At 40.0% G+C, this 18,673-nt stretch overlaps 1 protein-coding gene across 2 annotated transcripts in view; it reads left to right on the forward strand.

Moving 5' to 3' along the window:
- Nucleotides 1–18,673, forward strand: part of KCMF1 (potassium channel modulatory factor 1) — a 76,222-nt gene that overhangs the window by 42,969 nt on the left and 14,580 nt on the right. For both annotated transcript variants that reach the window (XM_080814853.1, XM_080814854.1), the window contains exons 2-3: nucleotides 3,917–4,084; nucleotides 9,443–9,582. In XM_080814853.1, the coding sequence (XP_080670979.1) occupies nucleotides 3,917–4,084; nucleotides 9,443–9,582 (308 nt within the window). The remainder of the gene's footprint in view (nucleotides 1–3,916; nucleotides 4,085–9,442; nucleotides 9,583–18,673) is intronic.

Below are 18,673 nucleotides of genomic sequence, written 5' to 3' on the forward strand. Positions count from 1 at the left end.
TGCCTCCCAGCACCCCACACCCTCACCCTGTAGGAGAACTATGGGCATTTAGATTTAGGTAACTTAGAATTATATCGGAAGAGTGAAACAGGGAAGGGACGAGCATCATCAGACCTTCTGCTCAAAGTCGTGGTTGCGGAGTTTGGTGGTGTTGCCATGCACATTTGCCGAAAGTTTTGTTCATTATACCGGTCAGCAGGCACCCCCACTACGGAAAGAAAAGCCAGGCCTGCAGGGTGACCTCAGACGGGACACACCAAAAAGTTAGTGTTCAAAGCTGGGTTTTCCTTTCTGCCACCTTTTTAGCACAGTTCATGCCACATTTGTTTGGCAAAGTTACTGTATCCAATTACATTAAACTTCCGTTGTGATCTGAATAGTTACTTACCCCTTTTCAGTATCTTTAATGTTATATGGGAAGCATTGGCCTGCCTGGCAGCTGTTTTGAATGAGCAAATTTTGAAATATTCCATCTTTTTGCTCAAATACCATCTTTTCTGTGAAGCTTTGTTGCCCACATAATTTTTCCTTTTCTGCTTTATTTCTCTCCATAGCGCTTTCTCCTGATTTGCTTTACAGCTTCATTTGTTTCTATACCTGTCTTCACCCACTAAACTGTTAGCTTCACAGGGTTAGAGCTCTGTGTGTTTTATTGCTCTAGCCCCATGGCCTAGAACATGGTAGGCACTCAATCAGTATTTACTGAATTTGCTGAAAAACTGTTGGCTTGATGCCATCATTGGCTTTCAGTGTAACTTCGTGAGATCTCAGTACAACTTGGAAAATCTTAACAATCTGGAAGGGTGTTTTGAGGGCTGATTTTTTTTTTTTTAAGATTTTATTTATTTATTTGACAGAGATCACAAGTAGGCAGAGCAGTAGGCAGAGGCGGGCGGGAAGCAGGCTCCCTGCTGAGCAGATAGCCCAATGCGGGGCTTGATCCCAGGACACTGAGATCATGACCTGAGCCAAAGGCAGAGGCTTAACCCACTGAGCCACCCAGGTGCCCCTTGAAGACTGATTTAAAAGGTTGTATATACTAGCACTTATATTGAATATTAGTATACCAGAAAATGTGATGACATCATCTTAATACATCCAAATGAAATAATGTAAGACCTTCAAGGGCACCTAACTGGCTCAGTTGGAGGAGCATACAACTCTTGATATCAGGGTCATGAGTTCAAGCCCCATGTTGGGTGTAGAAATTACTTAAAGGAAAAACAAGAGTGGTACTACAGACCCCCTCTACCAGATCTAAAAGTGTGTCAGTCCTAACCTTTCAAGATCACTGAGGGCTCCATACCCCTCAGGGAACCACTGACCAAAATTTTAGCATTCCATTTTCCTTTTATAGTTTCATTACATGTTTGATTTCCTAAACTAGATAGTGTTTTTGGACTTTAAACTATATATATCCATTTGAGACTTTGTTTCAGTCATGTGAGATTCTTGAAGTCCTTGCCTGCGGCTATGATGCATTTTCTTCTTCTTCTTCTTTTTTTTAATATTTAATTAATTTATTTGACAGGAAGTTAGAGAGGAAACACAAGCATGGGGAGTGGGAGAGGGAGAAGGAGAAGCAGGCTCCCTGCTGAGCAGGGAGCCTGATGCAGGGCTCCATTCCAGGACCCTGGGATCATGACCTGAGCTGAAGGCAGTCGCTTAACAACTGAGCCACCCAGATGCCGCTATGATGCATTTTCTAATTCATGCTATTAATATAGACTGTTATGGGGCCTTTGGGTTGTTAACACCCCACCTCCCCCATGCCCGTTGCAAAAACTGCTGTGACCATTCTTCTACATTCTTCTGATACACATAGACAAAAGATTCCCCAGGGAATCTACTTACAAGTCTCAGACTCCTAGGAATTGCACAGATTTAACTTGAATAGAATGTGAACAAAATTTTCCAAGTTGTTGTACTGATATGTGCTCCCACTAGCAGAGTAGAAGTGTTTCTGTTGTATCTTCGCTAGCATAGCCTCACTAGCATTTGAAATCCTCAGATTTCTAGGTTTTTGCCAGACTAGTAGTTGTGAAATGATAGCTTGTGAATTTGTACTTCTTTGATGACTGATGAGATTGAGCATATTTTCATGTATTTCCTAGTCACTTGTATTTATTGTTCTTTGTAGTGCCCACTCAAGTGTTTGCCCATTTGCCCATTTTTCTGTTAGATGTTGGTCATTTTCTTACTGTTAATGTCAGAGTTCTTAATGTATTCTGAACCCCAAACTGTTGTCTGTTGTGCATGTTGCACGTGTCATCAGTTTCGGGGCCTTCTCTTTCCATCACTAGGAATGGAAAGAGCATTTAAGGGCTCTGTTTAGGGCATTTAGAGCTTAATGTAGTTAAACTCGTGGTTTGGACCGTGTGTGTGTGTTTTAAGAAATTGTTTCCTACTCTGAGCACATAAAGATATTCCCCTGTATTGTCTTCCAGAGATATTTCCCCCCCCTTTTCCTTCGGCATTTGTCTTTAAACCATCTGGAATTGATGTTTCTGTGTGGGATCTGTGGCGGAGATCTGATTTTATTTTCCCCACATATGGATAATCACCTGTCCTGGCACCATTCATTGTCTCCTCCTTCCTTTCCCCACTAATCTTGTAGGGCCTTTGTTGTCATAAAATAGATTTCAACATGTTGTCATAAAATAGATTTCAGCATCTGTTTTGGGCCTTCTATTCTGTTTCATCGGTCAGTTTGATCTGTCTCCATGCTAGTAGTATCCTGTCTCAATTACTGTACTTTTATTATTTTTTAGTTTTTTAAGTCTTTATCTGTGAGAGAGAGAGAGAGAGTGCGTGCACTGGTGAGCAAGCATGCACAGAGGAGGGGTGAGGCAGGGAGAGGGACCAGCAGACTTCCTAATGAGGAGGGAGCCCCATGTGGGTCTCTATCCCAGGATCCTGAGATCATGACTTGAGTCTAAACCAAGAGTCCAAGGCTTAACACTTAACCAGCTGAGCCACCCAGGCACCCCTAACTGTAGCTTTATAATAGCGCTTGATATGTTAAGCAGATCCCTCCATCTTAATTTTTTTCAGGAATATCTTGGTTATTCTTGGCCTTTTGCAACTTTCATAAAAATTTGAGTCATCTTGTCATGTTCCACAAAAAGTTTTTTTGTGATTTTGATTAGAATTGCGTTGCTTCTATCAATCAGTTTAGGGAGAATTGACATTTCATTTCATTGAAGCTTCCCATCTGTGAACCTGATACTTTTATTTTTTAAAGTCCTTTAAATGTCTTTGAGCGTGTGTGTGTGTGTGTGTGTATTTATTTATTTAAAGCTTTTATTATTTTTCTTTTATGTACTCTCCGCATCTGTCGTGGGGCTCGAGCCTACAACCCCAAGATCAAGAGTTGGACACCCCACCCACTGAACCAACCAGGCATCCCTGAATATATGTGCACTTATTTGCTTCATAAAGAGCTGCCTTTCTTTGGTTAGATTTATTGATAGGCATTTTTTTAATGCTGTTTGCAAATGCCATAATTTTTTAAAGTTATTTACATTAGGAATATAAATCAGAGTAACAGATCCACCGTATTGTTGGAAATTCTTAGAACATTTTACTATGTTGTTTCTAGTCATTTTGGGAAGGAAATATGGGGTTAAATATGTACCTTAAAAATTTTATGGGGGCGCCTGGGTGGCTCAGTGGGTTAAAGCCTCTGCTTTCGGCTCAGGTCGTGATCCCAGGGTCCTGGGATCGAGCCCCGCGTCGGGCTCTCTGCTCAGCAGGTGAGCCTGCTTCCTCCTCTCTCTCTCTGCTTCCTCTCTGCCTGCTTGTCATCTCTGTCTGTCGAATAAATAAATAAAACCTTTAAAAAAAAAAAATTTTATGAAAAATGGAGTGTGGCCTATTACAGTTGCTAATTAATGATATTTCTTTTTTTTAATAGGTGTCAGCTGTGATGCATGTTTAAAAGGAAATTTTCGAGGTCGCAGATATAAGTGTTTAATTTGCTACGATTACGATCTTTGTGCATCTTGTTATGAAAGTGGTGCAACAACAACAAGGCATACAACTGACCACCCGATGCAGTGCATATTAACAAGAGTAGATTTTGGTATGTATTCAGTTCACATTCTAATGGGTTGTCATTTAGAAATTTGTGTGTATGTGCGTGAAAAAGGAAAGGCAGAATGTTCTAAGACTCTTGCCAATAGGATACATGAAAAATAACATGAATCTTACTTCTATATTCTAAATAATTCTCTTAATCATAGCTTAATTGTTCATGAAAGCCATTCAGAGATCTGTAAAACTGACAAGGTCTGAGATGGAAGAGTGCCTCAGTATAGAAGGAGTAAAGCCAATGGACTGTTCTTGCCAACAGCATACAGTATTCTTGCTCTGATTATCAGAAAGCAGACTGTTTCTACAGTTGATTAGAAGACCTTATTAAGCCATAAGAAAAGCTATAAATGTTTCATGGTGTAATTTCTTACCTAGTCAGCACTTGTTATCTTTGTGTTTACAGCCATCACAGTTGCTGTGAGGTAGTATCTCATGGGTTTTTTGTTGTTTTGGTTTTTTTAAAAGATTTTATTTATCTATTTGACACAGAGGGAGAGATCACAAGTAGGCAGAGAGGCAGAGAGAGAGGGGGAAGCAGGCTCCCCGCTGAGCAGAGAGCCTGATGCAGGGCTCCATCCCAGGGCCCTGAGATCATGACCTGAGCCAAATGCAGAGGCTTAACCCACTGAGCCGCCCAGGCGCCCCTCTCTTGGTTTTTTGTTTTTTGGGTTTTTTTTTTTTAAGATTTTATTTATTTGACAGAGAGGCATCACAAGTAGGCAGAGAGGCAGGCAGAGAGAGAGGGGGAAGCAGGCTCCCCGCTGAGCAGAGAGCCCGATGTGGGGCTCGATCCGAGGACATGGAGATCATGACCTGAGCCGAGAGCAGAGGCTTAAACCAATGAGCCACCCAGGCGCCCCTCTCACAGTGTTTTGATTTTTGTTTCTCTGCTGGCTAATGATAGTGACCATCTTTTCTTATGCCTACTGGTCATGCAGTAGATCGGTGTTGGAGAGATATCAGTTCAGATCCTTTGCCCATTTTTTGATTGGGTAATATGTCTTTTTTATTATTGAATTTTAATAGTTCCTTGTATACTCTTTATACTAGTTCCTTATCAGGTGGATGATTTGCAGAAATTTTCTTGCATTCCATGAGTCTTTTCACCTTTTTTTTTTTTTTAAGATTTTATTTATTTATTTGACACAGAGAGAGGGGACAAGTAGGCAGAGTGGGAGGGAGAAGGAGAAGCAGGCTCCCTGCTGAGCCTGTTGCAGGACTCCACCGCAGGACCCTGGAATTATGACCTGAGCCAAAGGCAACTGTTTAACCGACTGAACCACCCAGGCCCCCCAACCCCGACTTTTACTTATTTATAAAACTAGGCTCCATGTCCAGTGTGGAGCCTGATGCAAGGCTTGAACTCAGGGCCCTGAGATTAAGAGTTGGACACTTGACTGACTGAGCCACCCAGGTACTCTGTGTCTTTACTTTTTTGATGTGTGTTTTGAAGCACAGAAGTTTTAATTTTTTCTTTTTTTTAAAGATTTTATTTATTTATTTGACAGAGATCATAAGTAGGCAGAGAGGCAGGCAGAGAGAGAGGAGGAAGTAGGCTCCCTGCTGAGCAGAGAGCCCGATGCGGGGCTGGATCCCAGACCCCAGGATCATGACCTGAGCCAAAGGCAGAAGCTTTAACCCACTGAGCCACCCAGGTGCCCCAGAAGTTATAATTTTGATGATGTCTAGTTTATTTTTTCTTTTGTTATGCTTTTGGTATCACATCTAAAAAACCATTGGCCAATCTAAGATCATGAAGATTTAAAACTATGTTTTCTTCTAAGAGTTTTATTGTTTTAGCTTTTACCTTTAGATCTTTGATCCATGTTGCATTAATTTTTGTACATGGAATGATGAGGTAGACCATTTTTTGCATATGGATATCCAATCATTCCAGCATCGTTTGTTGAAAAAGACTGTTGTTTATCCAACGAATTGCTTTGGCATTCTTGTTAAAAATCAGTTGACCTGAAGTGAGGTTGGGGAGATGGGGGGAGATGTTGGTCACAAGGTACAAAGTTCCATTATGCAAGATGAATAAGCTCTAGACAGCTGATATATTTGGTATGATGACTGTAGTTAACAATATTGTATAACTGAAATTTTTGGAGAGGATAGATCTTAAATCTTTTCAACACACACATACAGGTAACTCTGTAGATGTGGTTGTTATGTTAGCCTGATTTTGGTGATCTTTTTATAGTATCTACATGTATCAAAACATCAATTTGTATACCATAAGTATACACATTTTTATGTGTTTAAGATATCTCAGTAAAGCTATTAAAAAAGAAAAGTTGGTAGACCATAAATGTGTCTATTCCTAGACTCTCAGCCTATTTCATTGATTTATATATCTTTCTTTATGCCAGTACCACACTATCTTAATTACTATAAGCTTATAGTAAGCTTTGAAATTGACAAGCGTGAGTCTTCCAGTTTTGTTTTGCTTTGTTTTGTTTCTTTCAAGATTGTTTTGGGTATTCTAGACCCCTTGAGTTTCTATGAAAGAATTTTAGGATCAGCTCATCAAATTTCTGCAAAGAAGCCAACTAGGATTTTGATAGGGATTGTTTTGAATCTGTAGATCGCTTTGGAGAGCAATGGTATTAAGTCTGCCAGTCCATAAACATGAGATGTTTTTCCATTTATTTAGGTCATCTTTGATATTTTCCAACAAAGTTTTGTAGTTACCAGAGGATAAGTTTTATACTTCTTTCATTAAATGTGTTCCTAAGTATTTTATTCTTTTTGTTATTGTAAATGGATATTTAAAATTTTACTTTTAGATTGTTCACTGCAAGTGTATAGAAGAACAGTTGGTTTTTGTACATAGATTTTATATCCTATAATTTTTTTGTTGTTTATTCTAATGGTTTTTTAGTGGATTTTTTTTAGCATTTTCTCTTTTTTTTAATTAATTATTTTTATTAGCATATAATGTATTATTTGCCCCAGGGGTACAGGTCTGTGAATCATCAGGCTTACACATTTCACAGCACTCACCATATCACATTCCTTTTTTTAAAAAAATAAATATTTATTTATTTATTAAATTTTATTTATTTACTTGACAGACAAAGATCACAAGTAGGCGGAGAGACAAGCAGAGAGAGAGGAAGGGAAGCAGGCTCCCAGCCAAGCAGAGAACCCAGTGCGGGGCTCGATCCCAGGACCCTAGGATCATGACCTGAGCCAAAGGCAGACGCTTTAACCCACTGAGCCACCCAGGCGCCCCTAACATTTTCTATATACAAGGTCATGTCATCTGTTAATAGAGATGGTTTTACTTCTTCCTTTCCATGTAGCTGCTTTTCTTTCTTTTTTTCTTTTTTTTTAAAGATTTTATTTATTTATTTGACCGAGAGAGGGAACAGAAACGGGGAGTAGGAGAGGTAGAAGCAGACTTCCCGCCGAGGAGGGACCCCATTGCAGGGCTTGATCCCAGGACACTGGAATCATGACCTGAGCTGAAGGCAGACACTTAGCAACTGAACCACCCAGGCGCCCCATAATCTAGCTGCTTTTCATTTTGTTTCCTTGCCTAATGACTAGACCCTCCAGAAAATAATGAATAGAAATGGCGAGAGTTGGGGTGCATGGGTGGCTCAGTTGGTTGAGCTTCTGACTCTTGGTTTTGGCTCAGGTCTTGGGATCTTGGGATCTATCCCCACCTTGGGCTCACATGGAGTCTGCTTGAGAGTCTCTCTCCCTCTCCCTTTGCCCCTCTTTCCTGTGTGCATTCTCTCTCTCAAGTAATCTTTAAAATAATAACAATCTTTAAAATAATAATCTTTTAACAAGTGGACGTCTTTAAAAGAATGGACTTTTTTTTTTTTTTAAAGATTTTTATCTATTTGACAGACAGAGATCACAAGTAGGCAGAGAGGCAGGCAGAGAGAGAGGAAGGGAAGCAGGCTTCCCGCTGAGCAGAGAGCCCGATGTGGGGCTCGATCCCAGGATCCTGGGACCATGACCCGAGCCGAAGGCAGAGGCTTTAACCCACTGAGCCACCCAGGCGCCCCAAAAGAATGGACATTTTTATCTTGTTCCGGGTCTTAGGGAGGAAGACATCCAGTCTTTTCACCAATAAGTATGATGTTAGCTATGGGTTTTTGTACATGCCCTTTATCAGGGAGCAAGTTTTATTCATTTTTATATATTATCCCCATCTACCCCAAATCCCCAAAGTCTTATGAATATAATAAATGGGTAAATATTTTTAAGATAGTCTGAATCTTCCTAAAAACAAATGTGAACAAATCTGTCATGTAGTGAATACTCTTTCATTTTCTCTTCTCACAAAAATGGTTGTATCTTATTAAGCATTTGTGTCATGTTACATATAGTTCTTTATAATGAAGGAACGTAACATACTAAATATACTTGCAATTGTATTTCCTTTTGTACTACTAATGGAGAAAAATAGAACTTGAAATGTACTAATGAGGCAAACAAATTATTTGCATGGAATATCTTTAATTGGTTGGTTCTTCAGTAACCAATTTGGACAGAGTATGTTGTGGTAGTGCTCCATTCAGGTTAGCATTTTACAAGAACTGAATGCTTAGGGTCCCTCCTGCTGTAGGAATGGTGTGTGCTTTAGACAGATAACTGCATCTGGGAGTTGGCATATTGATCGCAGTCACATACTCTGAGCACTTGTGTTCTTGTAGTAGGATACACTCTGCTGATGGTTTTTTTTTTTTTTTAAGATTTTATTTTTAAGTAATCTCTACACCCAGCGTGGGGCTTGAACTCACAACCCCAAAATCAAGAGTCACACATACTCCACTGATTGAGCCACGAGGCGCCCCTCACCCTGCTAATTCTTTGTGGTGAGATTGGCATTGCTACACATAAGAGATAAAGAAAAAATAAATTACAATAAAATTAGAACTAGATGTGAAATGAGAGCTGTTTCAAAATTAAATGAAGGGAGAGGGTGCCTGGCTGGCTCAGTCAGAAGAGCGTGTGACTCTTAATCTTGGGGTCATGAGTTTGAGCCCCACCTTGGGTGTAGAGATTACTTAAAGTCTTCCAAAAAAAAAATTCAAAATTAAATGAAGATATTAGAAGTTATTTTCTTTATTTTTCTCTTAAGGCAATAATAGCTATATGGGTAGAAAAGAAATTTTGGAGGGGTGTCACGGAGTCCAGGGAGAATAAGGATGTTGCATATGTAAGCAGAGAGGTTCCCAAGCACTCCTTGACAGAGTAAAGTTGTTGGAGATTTCAGGCACACTTCTGTTACATTATTGTACCTTCTGTTTACATTTTTATGTAGTAAAAAAAAAAAAAAAAAAAGCAATAATTATTCTTACTACAACTCCGCGTTATTTTTCAGATTTATACTATGGTGGGGAAGCTTTCTCTGTAGAGCAGCCACAGTCTTTTACTTGTCCCTATTGTGGAAAAATGGGCTATACGGAGACATCTCTTCAAGAACATGTTACTTCTGAACATGCAGAAACATCAACAGAAGTGGTAAGTGAAGCAGCCTTGTGTCTAAAAGGATGTGTTGAAGTATATTATTTCTACAAAAATAAAGCTAGGTCACTGTCAGCTTATCTCCTGCTAAGTGGACTGATACTGTTGGCATAATAGTTATTAAAATTATCTTTTAACAGCAAGTTTTACACATCGTAGGAGGCTGCACGTGTGCAAGATAGCACGCTTCATTTGTTCACACTAGCCTTTCTTACCCTGTGGCCAAAAGTGCAGTGTGGAATCTTGACCAAATTCAGGAGCCCTTAGCAAATGCCCTGTGCACAGGGTGAAAGCACCCCAGCCTGCAGCATAGCTCTTTTCTAGAGTATTCTTGCTACCTGCTTCATTTCTTTTCAACGAGTAAACTTCGTAAGAAAATTTTTAAATCTTAAGTCATTAAGTATAGTAATCCTTTGTCACATCTCATTGTAACAGATCACTTACTTGGTTTTCATCAGATCAAAGCTGTAAGGTCCTTAGAAATTCCTCCTACTCTAATTTTTCCCTTTGGCTAAAAACCAAGGACCTAGAATAATGCACAAAGAAAATCTTGCCTTGAAAGCCTTTTGGATATTTTATTTGACATCTGAGTCAGCATATATTCAACTTTTAAGAAATGATAAAGTACACCCCCCTTTACCATGGGTAATAGTAGATAAAGTAAGAGATGAGAGGTGGAACTCTGGGTCTGGAATTTGGAGAATTTTGACACAAACAGTTGCACATTGCATCAACTAATAAGCCCCTAAGTATACTCAAAACAAATTAGCTGAAAACTCAAGAGAAATAGCGTGTCCAGGGACACATGGCTACTAAGGAGCAGAGCCAGGTGTTTGAACTCAGCCAGAGTCCCTCCAGGTTGTAGAGTCCCTACTTAACCACTGTCCTCTTTTATCTCGGCTACAGCTCTGCTGTTACACTTGTGTGTAATTCAGGTTCACTTCTATTCCCGTTTACACTGCTTAGCTGGATGCTTAAAGTTGCTCATGAGATTTATAGTTCAAGCATTTGGTAAATTTACATTACATTTGTCCTCCAGCCAAATCTTACTACCTAACAGCTCAGAACTGCTTTCGTCTTGCACCATCTTGCAGCCTCAGAAAACTGTTGTCACGTTTTACTACTGTTCTTAATCTGTTCTTATTCTGTAAAGGTGACTTTGCTTCCTTCAGGAACAGTCCCAGGTACCAGTCTGAGGAATGTGGGCTTGATTGCATCTCTGTCCTAGTTGTTGGAGGAAATTGGGAGTAATTTCTTTTTGACTTAATTTCTTTGAAGTTTGGGTACTTTAGTTACCTAGATACAGTAGAGAGGGGTGTCCCCACTGAAGCAGGCATTCTTAAAATTGTTACGAGGCGGTAGGTCCTAGTACAGTGCTTTCATCACCCCACCCAGACAGGAAGGCTACTCGGTATTCCGCATCTGCAGTGGGAGAATCTAGCAGAAAGTTAAGTCCTTTCCATGAATGAAAGGCTAATTCTTTTTCTTTTTTTTCTTAAAGATTTTATTTATTTACTCGACAGAGATCACAAGTAGGCAGAGAAGCAGGCAGAGAGAGAGAGGAGGAAGCAGGCTCCCTGCCGAGCAGAGAGCCCGACGCGGGGCTCGATCCCAAGACCCTGGGATCATGACCTGAGCCGAAGGCAGAGGCTTTAACCCGCTGAGCCACCCAGGCGCCCCTGAAAGGCTAATTCTTTAAGAATCAGTAGGTCTGCCTCAGCAGCTTTGCCTTTATTTTTTTCCTGAGAGTAAACACTCAAAATTTGTTTACACTCCTCTATACCTGATCCATGGTTTGAAAATTAAATACTTGCTGTCTACAAATGGTTTCGTGGTGTGTCTCTCAGAAGTCCTGTTCAGTACATGCCTGGAAAGTTCGCAGGCTTTCGGTACATAGCTCAAGACAGTGGCCTTACTGTTTTTCGAATGATGTTGGTAGAGTATTTTAGGGATTGCTGCCTCCTCGTCAGCCCCTAGTCTGCATGAATGCTGCATCTGCCATGTGTTTCCACCCAGGCATTTCAAGTGAAAAATGGCAAGTAAGCAGGAATCTTTGATATGAAGGACAGGGTTTTTTCTTCACGTAAGTCATGTCCTCCTCAATCCCAGGCTGCACCATGTATGGCTTCCTGACTACTCTCCATTGCTGGGGGACTGGTGCCTGTGCCACCCCAGTTATTAAATATTTTGAGTGGCTCTCTGTACATGTTTGGAGCATGTTATCAGCTCTCATAACGTTACAGTTGTATAAATGTCCAGGTGATGTTACTAGGTGTCCCCTTGCTAGGTGTACTCCACCCCCCATTGCAGTGTTTTTCCAAAGTCATGGTTAGTCAAACATGGAAAAGTTCTGGATTTCAAGAATGACTCGTCATTTTGGTGGGGGACTGTATGCATTTAACAACTAACTGTCCCTCCTTTTCTCTTCCTGTTTTACAGTTTTCTTTCTGAATGCTCAGTGTGCAGTGTGCTGTCTTCTTTTGCCCCTGTGTTCCCTGCATGTGTCCTCTAAACCAGGTGTTTGTATCTTCCTAGAGGACTTAAGGATCTCACTCCTCTAACCAGCATCCATCTGGAACATTTAGGGGCAAGAGGCTATGTCACTGCAGAAGTCATTGTTACCAGTAATAAGCATTTACTGATACCTGACATAGCTAGCAAGAAAGTCTACTGAAGGTTAATTTTCAAAACAACTTTGTAGACAACTTTGTAACCTTGTCTATATTTTTGTTTCCTTTCTCAACTGGGGACTCTAAGGCCCCAACCTCTGATTTGCCTCCATTCTTAAGATTAATTTGCAGTTACTCAAGATACTTTTGATTTTGAGGGTATGGAAGGGACCTTTCAGAGCCAGATACTGTGAAAAACAACATCTGATACAGAATGCATAGTGAAGGTGATGACTAGTTAAAAATGTAAGAAGCAGATTGGGTATAATCTCAGGAGTTATACCAAATATGATAAACAGTTTGATTTTGAAATTAAGCATGAGTTCTTAAAATCCCTGGGAGTTGGTAGATTGGGGCAACTAACTGGATTTTGGTTGTGGGAAGAATTAAGAGGGGTAGGAACACAGTATGTAATTTTAAATTCCATCAGTCTGGTAGTAGAGGTGAGCAATCGTGCTCAAATGGGATTTGCAAATATGGATTATTGAGGAAGTGTTAGGATGGTGGAAGAAACATGGTAGGTAGAAAAACTTCTCTTTGGACGTGAGAGGGAACTGAGAAAAAACTCCTGAGATTTTTCTTCAATCTTCCATTTGAGCTTGCATTGCCCCTAACTAGAAAGCCTTCAGGGATTTTGTTGTTGCTTTTAGATGAAACACACTGCAACGTTTCATTAATGATATGTAGTTAATCTTCTTTCACTCCTTCCTTTAGTAAATCTCTTCTAATTTATCTGTAGAATATTATGCTTAAAAGATAACAGCACTTTTTTGTTTACCAACATTTTCTTCCCACTTCCAGAAATTATGAACAGAACTGCAGGGCTCAAATAGGTCATTGCTGGGAAATTTTTGCTTTCTGTTTTTCATTTGATGTATTTATTCATTTTCATTGTTCTCCAGAACGGGGGCTAGGGCAGTGACCAGCGTTTGAATTCTCTTCCTTTATGTGAATGATAAATTTCCCTCCCTTTTTAATGGAGACCTAGATGTGTTCATAACAGAATGAAATATATTTGAAATAGCGTGGTTTTACTGTGTTCCACTTATAAGAAATCAAAATCAAGGAGAAAGAATGGTTTTTGGAAATTTCCCACAGTCTGACTTGAGACGATTTTATTTTAAGTGATAACTCCTGTGGCGCCTGGCTGGCTAGGTTGGAAGAATATGCGACTGTCCATCTCAGGGTGGGGAGTTGGAGCAGATCACATACGTACGTACATACCTAAACTTTAACAATGACAGTTATTATGGAGAAAAGTAAGAGCATAAAAGGACCTTTAAGTCATTTTTAATGATTCAGAATAATCGGTATTAGCTGATATTTATTAATATTTAAATAGTTGTTTGAGTGTCATAGAGCACAAAATAGAAATTATCATGATTGTTGTGGCAATTTGTGTATAAACAATTAGATGCATTTGATCTCTAAATTAAGCAAGCAGGAAAGTATTAGATCAAATCTGCAAACCAGATTAACATTGATAGATATGATTTATGCATGACGGCTTTGAGAAGTAATACATGTTTTAAATTGTCTATAGGACTTTTGAGATTTACTATCAATATATCTGTATTTCATTGAGAGACCATTTTATTTTATTTTATTTTTATTATTTTTTTTAAAGATTTTATTTAGTTGACACTGAGAGAAATCACAAGAAGGCAGAGAGGCAGGCAGAGAGAGGGGGAAGCAGGCTCCCTTCTGAGCAGAGAGCCTGATGTGGGGCTCAATCCCAGGACCCTGAGACTATGACTTGAGCCGAACGCAGAGACTTAACCCACTGAGCCACCCAGGCGCCCCTATTTTATTTTATTTTTTTAAGATTTTATTTATTTGAGAGAACGGGGGCGGAGCAAGAGAGAGAGAACACAAGTTGGGTGAGGGAGTGCAGAGGGAGAGGGAGAAGCAGACTTCCCTCTGAGCAAGGAGCCCGATGCGGGGATGCAGGGCTCAGTCCCAGGACCCTGGGATCATGACCTGAGCCAAAAGTAGGTGCTTAACTGAAGTGAGCCACCCAGGCACCCCAAGAGACTATTTTGATATGTACGTATATAGAACTAACTTCCTAACACATTTATTTCCTTATTAGGGGCAATAATGGTGGAGTGAACCACAGTTTTTATAAATCTTCTAATTTAATTTTATATACCTTCTTAAATACTCTAATTCATGTTTACCCTTTTAATCAGATAATCAGAAAAGGTAAGCATTTAAAAGCCAAATATACATTTAAAAAAATAGGCTTTGATTTCTACTGCTTGCATTCTTTATCAAAGAATGCAGTTGGATGCTGTCTGCTTTTGTGTGAACTAACAAGGGTATTTTATTTAATAATAGTGGAGAAATACATAGGATTTGAGAAATACAGTTGCTATAGGCAACCATGTTGTCACTGCTCAGCTGCATTCAGCTAGAGAAACTGTAGAAGATTAGGGTTTGGTACTTTTTATCTTTTGTGCTTTTCATTGGTTTTGACCCAAAACACTTTCTGTTTTATAAATCACCTTTTTTTATCTTTAGTGTTTGGCTGTCTTTGCATATTTTTAAATAATAGTTACTTTGAACACATTTACTTGTTTAAAATCAGATAGATCATAGTACTTTCCATTTTAAGGGTGATATAGCCATTAGCATCCCAGCAGATTTTTGGGTTGTGAGCCGGGGAGGAAGTAATAGGAGACACCTATCTGGAGACAGAGATTCCAGGTTTGTTCTGGGATAATCCAGTATGCATCTGTTATGATGTTTTTAAGAGATATTTGTATGAGAAATCAGTTTCTCAAGATGATATGAAAACCAAGAAGGGAATTATGAAATTATTGAGAAAATGAGATAATAGCTTTTCTAGGAAGGTGTCTGTGCCTGGTTATTTGAGAGGCTTTTCATTACTTTCTACTCTCTCCTATGTTGAAGTTGAATTAAAATCCTGTAGGGGAAGAGAGACAGGCAGTTTTCTGAATGGAAACAATGCCTAATGTGCAGGGGGGCACTGGCTAAGACAGCAGCTGTCAGACACATTCATTCTGAATTCTTTTTTTCTTTAGCCACTGATCTGGTTTCTTCTTTGTCCTCTGAAGTACTGGTTTGTCTAGTTCAGTGTCCAAACAGCTAATTTCAGGTCAAAGAAATGTTCTGCAGGATTTGTAGGAAGATTTGTAGGGAAGATGGTATAAAGATGGAGCTCTCTGGCAACTGTTGGCAAATTACAAGGTGGCTCAGAAGAGTTTTTCAAGCAGGTTTCAGCTTTGTCTCTTCTCCCCTCATTCCTTCTTTTCCCGACCTACCCCTCAGATTTAAACAGATAAAAAAACAAAATAAAACAAAATAAAAACAATAAAACAACAAAAACTGATTAAAAAGATTATTTGAAGACAGGGCGCTTGGGTGGCTCAGTCGTTAAGCATCTGCCTTTGGCTAAGGTCATGATCCCAGAGTCCTGGTATCAAGCCCCGCATTGGGCTCCCTGCTCAGCAGGAAGCCTGCTTCTCTCTCTCCCGCTCCCCCTGCTTGCGTTTCTTCTCTCGCTGTCTCTCTCTGTTGAATAAATAAATAAAATCTAAAAAAAAAAAAACAAAAAAAAACTATTTTTGTAAATGCCCTTTGGACACCTAGCTTGAAACCAGAGCACAGTGAGCACATAGTTTGGTAGAACACAGCATGTGGTGAATTCGATTTCAAAGCTAGCTTAGGGAAAGCCTATGTAACCTTATGTTAGAAAGTGAATATGGTATTAAACAACAGAGGGAAATTCTTTGACTTAAAATTGTGTTTTGGGGCACCTGGGTGGCTCAGTAGGTTAAGCCTCTGCCTTTGGCTCAGGTCATGATCTCAGGGTCCTGGGTTCAAGCCCCATATTGGGCTCTCCGCTCAGAGGGGAGCCTGCTTCTCCTTCTCTCTCTGCCTGCCTCTCTGCCCACTTGTGATCTCTCTCTGTCAAATAAGTAAATAAAATCTTAAAAAAAATAATAAAATTGTTTTTATCTTCCTTGTGCTTACAATGTGTGTGTGTATATGTGTGTGTGGCAGGGGGGCAAACTTGCATAAGGATGAAAAAATAAACAGCTTTTATGAAGGTAGTAGAGCTGTGGCATGATTCTTCACTACGTCTTTTTTTTTTTTTTTCTTTTAGGATCTTATTTACTTATTTATTTATTTTATTTAGAGAGCACAAGTTGGGGGAGGGGCACAGGGACAGGAGAGAGAGAATCTCAAGCAGACTCTGCAGGGAGCCCAGTGCAAGGCTCAGTCTCATGACCCTGAGATCATGACCTGAGCCGAAATCAAGAGTCAGACGCCTAACTGACTGAGCACCCAAACTGCACTACATCTTAATTTTGCTCCAGAACCCCTAACTCATCAGATACAAGGACAGTACCTTTCATCTTTCAACCATGATTAATTTCACAACTTGACCCAGAGCTGTAGTAGAGGAAAAAAACAAGGGATGGGGGAAAGGAGAAGGAAAGTTCAAGCGATGACTGGACAGAAAGCAAAGAAACAGGAGAATGGGGGCCGTAGAAGGGTATTGTGTGAGAAAAGGTGTGGATGCCTGAGAGAAATTAACTGAGTTGTTAAAACAGGAGGAGGGTGAAGGGAACACAACAGTTACCCCACTTCTTTGCCTTCAAAAGGATAATGTCAGAAGAAAGTCTGTTTTAGATCATTCCTGGGTCAGTTACTAAGGACAGCTTGGAAAGGGAGATCTTTACTGGCCTTTCTCAAGATTAATGCTCATGACTCTGAATATGTCTCTCCAAGTATTAACCAAAAGCATTACATTTAATTTGTAAAGTGTGAAATACCGCTTTCTGAAGTCCCTAAATTCTTGGAGTAAGGCACAATGGCTGTTACCATAACAACCTTAAAATAGGGCCTCACCTCACACAAAACTTTATGGCACATTTTTTTTTTTTTAAGATTTTATTTATTTATTTGACACAGAGAGAGAGATCACAAGTAGGCAGAGAGACAGGCAGAGAGAACGGGGAAGCAGGCTCCCTGCTGAGCAGAGAGCCCGATGCAGGACTCGATCCCAGGACCCTGAGACTCATGCCTGAGCTGAAGGCAGAGGCTTAACCTACTGAGCCACCCAGGCGCCCCTTTATGGCACATCTTAAGACCAAACTAGCTTATTTGACAAAACTGGAGAATAACACAGAATAAGTCAGAGGGCTTTGTGACTTTACATAGGCTTTGAAAAATGGATATGATTTCAAAAAGTGGGGAGAATGGAAAAGAAAGGCATTATTCAGGGGGAAGAGACAACACAAAGTAAGATGTGGTGTTGAGAAAGAAATGTAGGAAGTAGAAGGGATGGTAAGGCATTGAATGTTGTGGAAAATAGTGGGAAATAAAATGGAATCAGCTGAGTGAGGCCAGATAATAGAGAACCGTTAAAACCAGAACATTTGTCCACTTGGGTTGGTGGACAGTCAAGGGAAGGTTTGGCATTTGTACAGAGGAATAGCATTACTTTCTCCATCATCATGCCACCCACGTGGGCTGCTGTTTGGGAGTGGAAGGATGGTAGAATATGAGTGATTCTGTAGTTCTTTTGAGACAGGATGAGCCTATTCAGGATGATTGTGTGGATGAAAATGAATCCAAAAAAGAGTCCAAAAAGAAATGACAAAGAAGCTGTGCTGCCATAATAAGATCACGGTTGCCAGAGAAATGATGCATCAGACATTCGCTGTTACCAGAAAGTAACGATAGAAGACGATAAAGGGAAACCACTGCTTTTTTTTTTTTTTCAAAGGTTTGTTTAATTTATTTGACAGAGAGAGGGAATATAAGCAGGGGGAGTGGCAGGCAGAGGAAAAAGCAGGCTCCCCACTGAGCGGAGAGCCCAAAGCGGGGCTTGATCCTGGGACCCTGGGATTATCACCTGAGCCAAAGGCAGCCGCTTAACCAACTAAACATCCCAGGTGCCCCTGAAGTCACAGCTCTTGAACAAATACTCAAAAGAAAGTGTTTCTCATGGAGCTAAAATTAGTCAGATAAAAGAAATAAATGAGTTTATCAAGTTTGTGATCCAGAAACCTAGTCGAGAAATACCAATTGGCATTAGTTACTTCTCTTAAAGTGTTTGCTGTTAACAAGAAGCGTCGTGTCTCAGAATCTGAGTTCAAGGGCAATTTCAAGTGGTCTGGGAGGACGATGCTTCCAGGTGGGTCAGCCTCATGGTAGAGAACCCGTCTAGCTCCTCCCCAGCATCTGCTGAATGGTTTTGGTGCAAGACCCATCTCGCTGTGGTGCTGCAATCTAGCTTCAGATGAAGCCATGTGGTATGTGGGGCAGAGAGACCAGTTTTTTAAATGCATTTTTCTTTTTTTTTTCTTTTTTCTTTTCTTTCTTTCTTTCTTTTTTTTTTTTTTTTTTGGATTTTATTTATTTATTTGAGAGAGAGAGAAAGC

This window comes from Martes martes (genome assembly GCF_963455335.1).
Source record: "Martes martes genome assembly, chromosome: 9".
NCBI classification, from domain to species: domain Eukaryota; kingdom Metazoa; phylum Chordata; class Mammalia; order Carnivora; family Mustelidae; genus Martes; species Martes martes.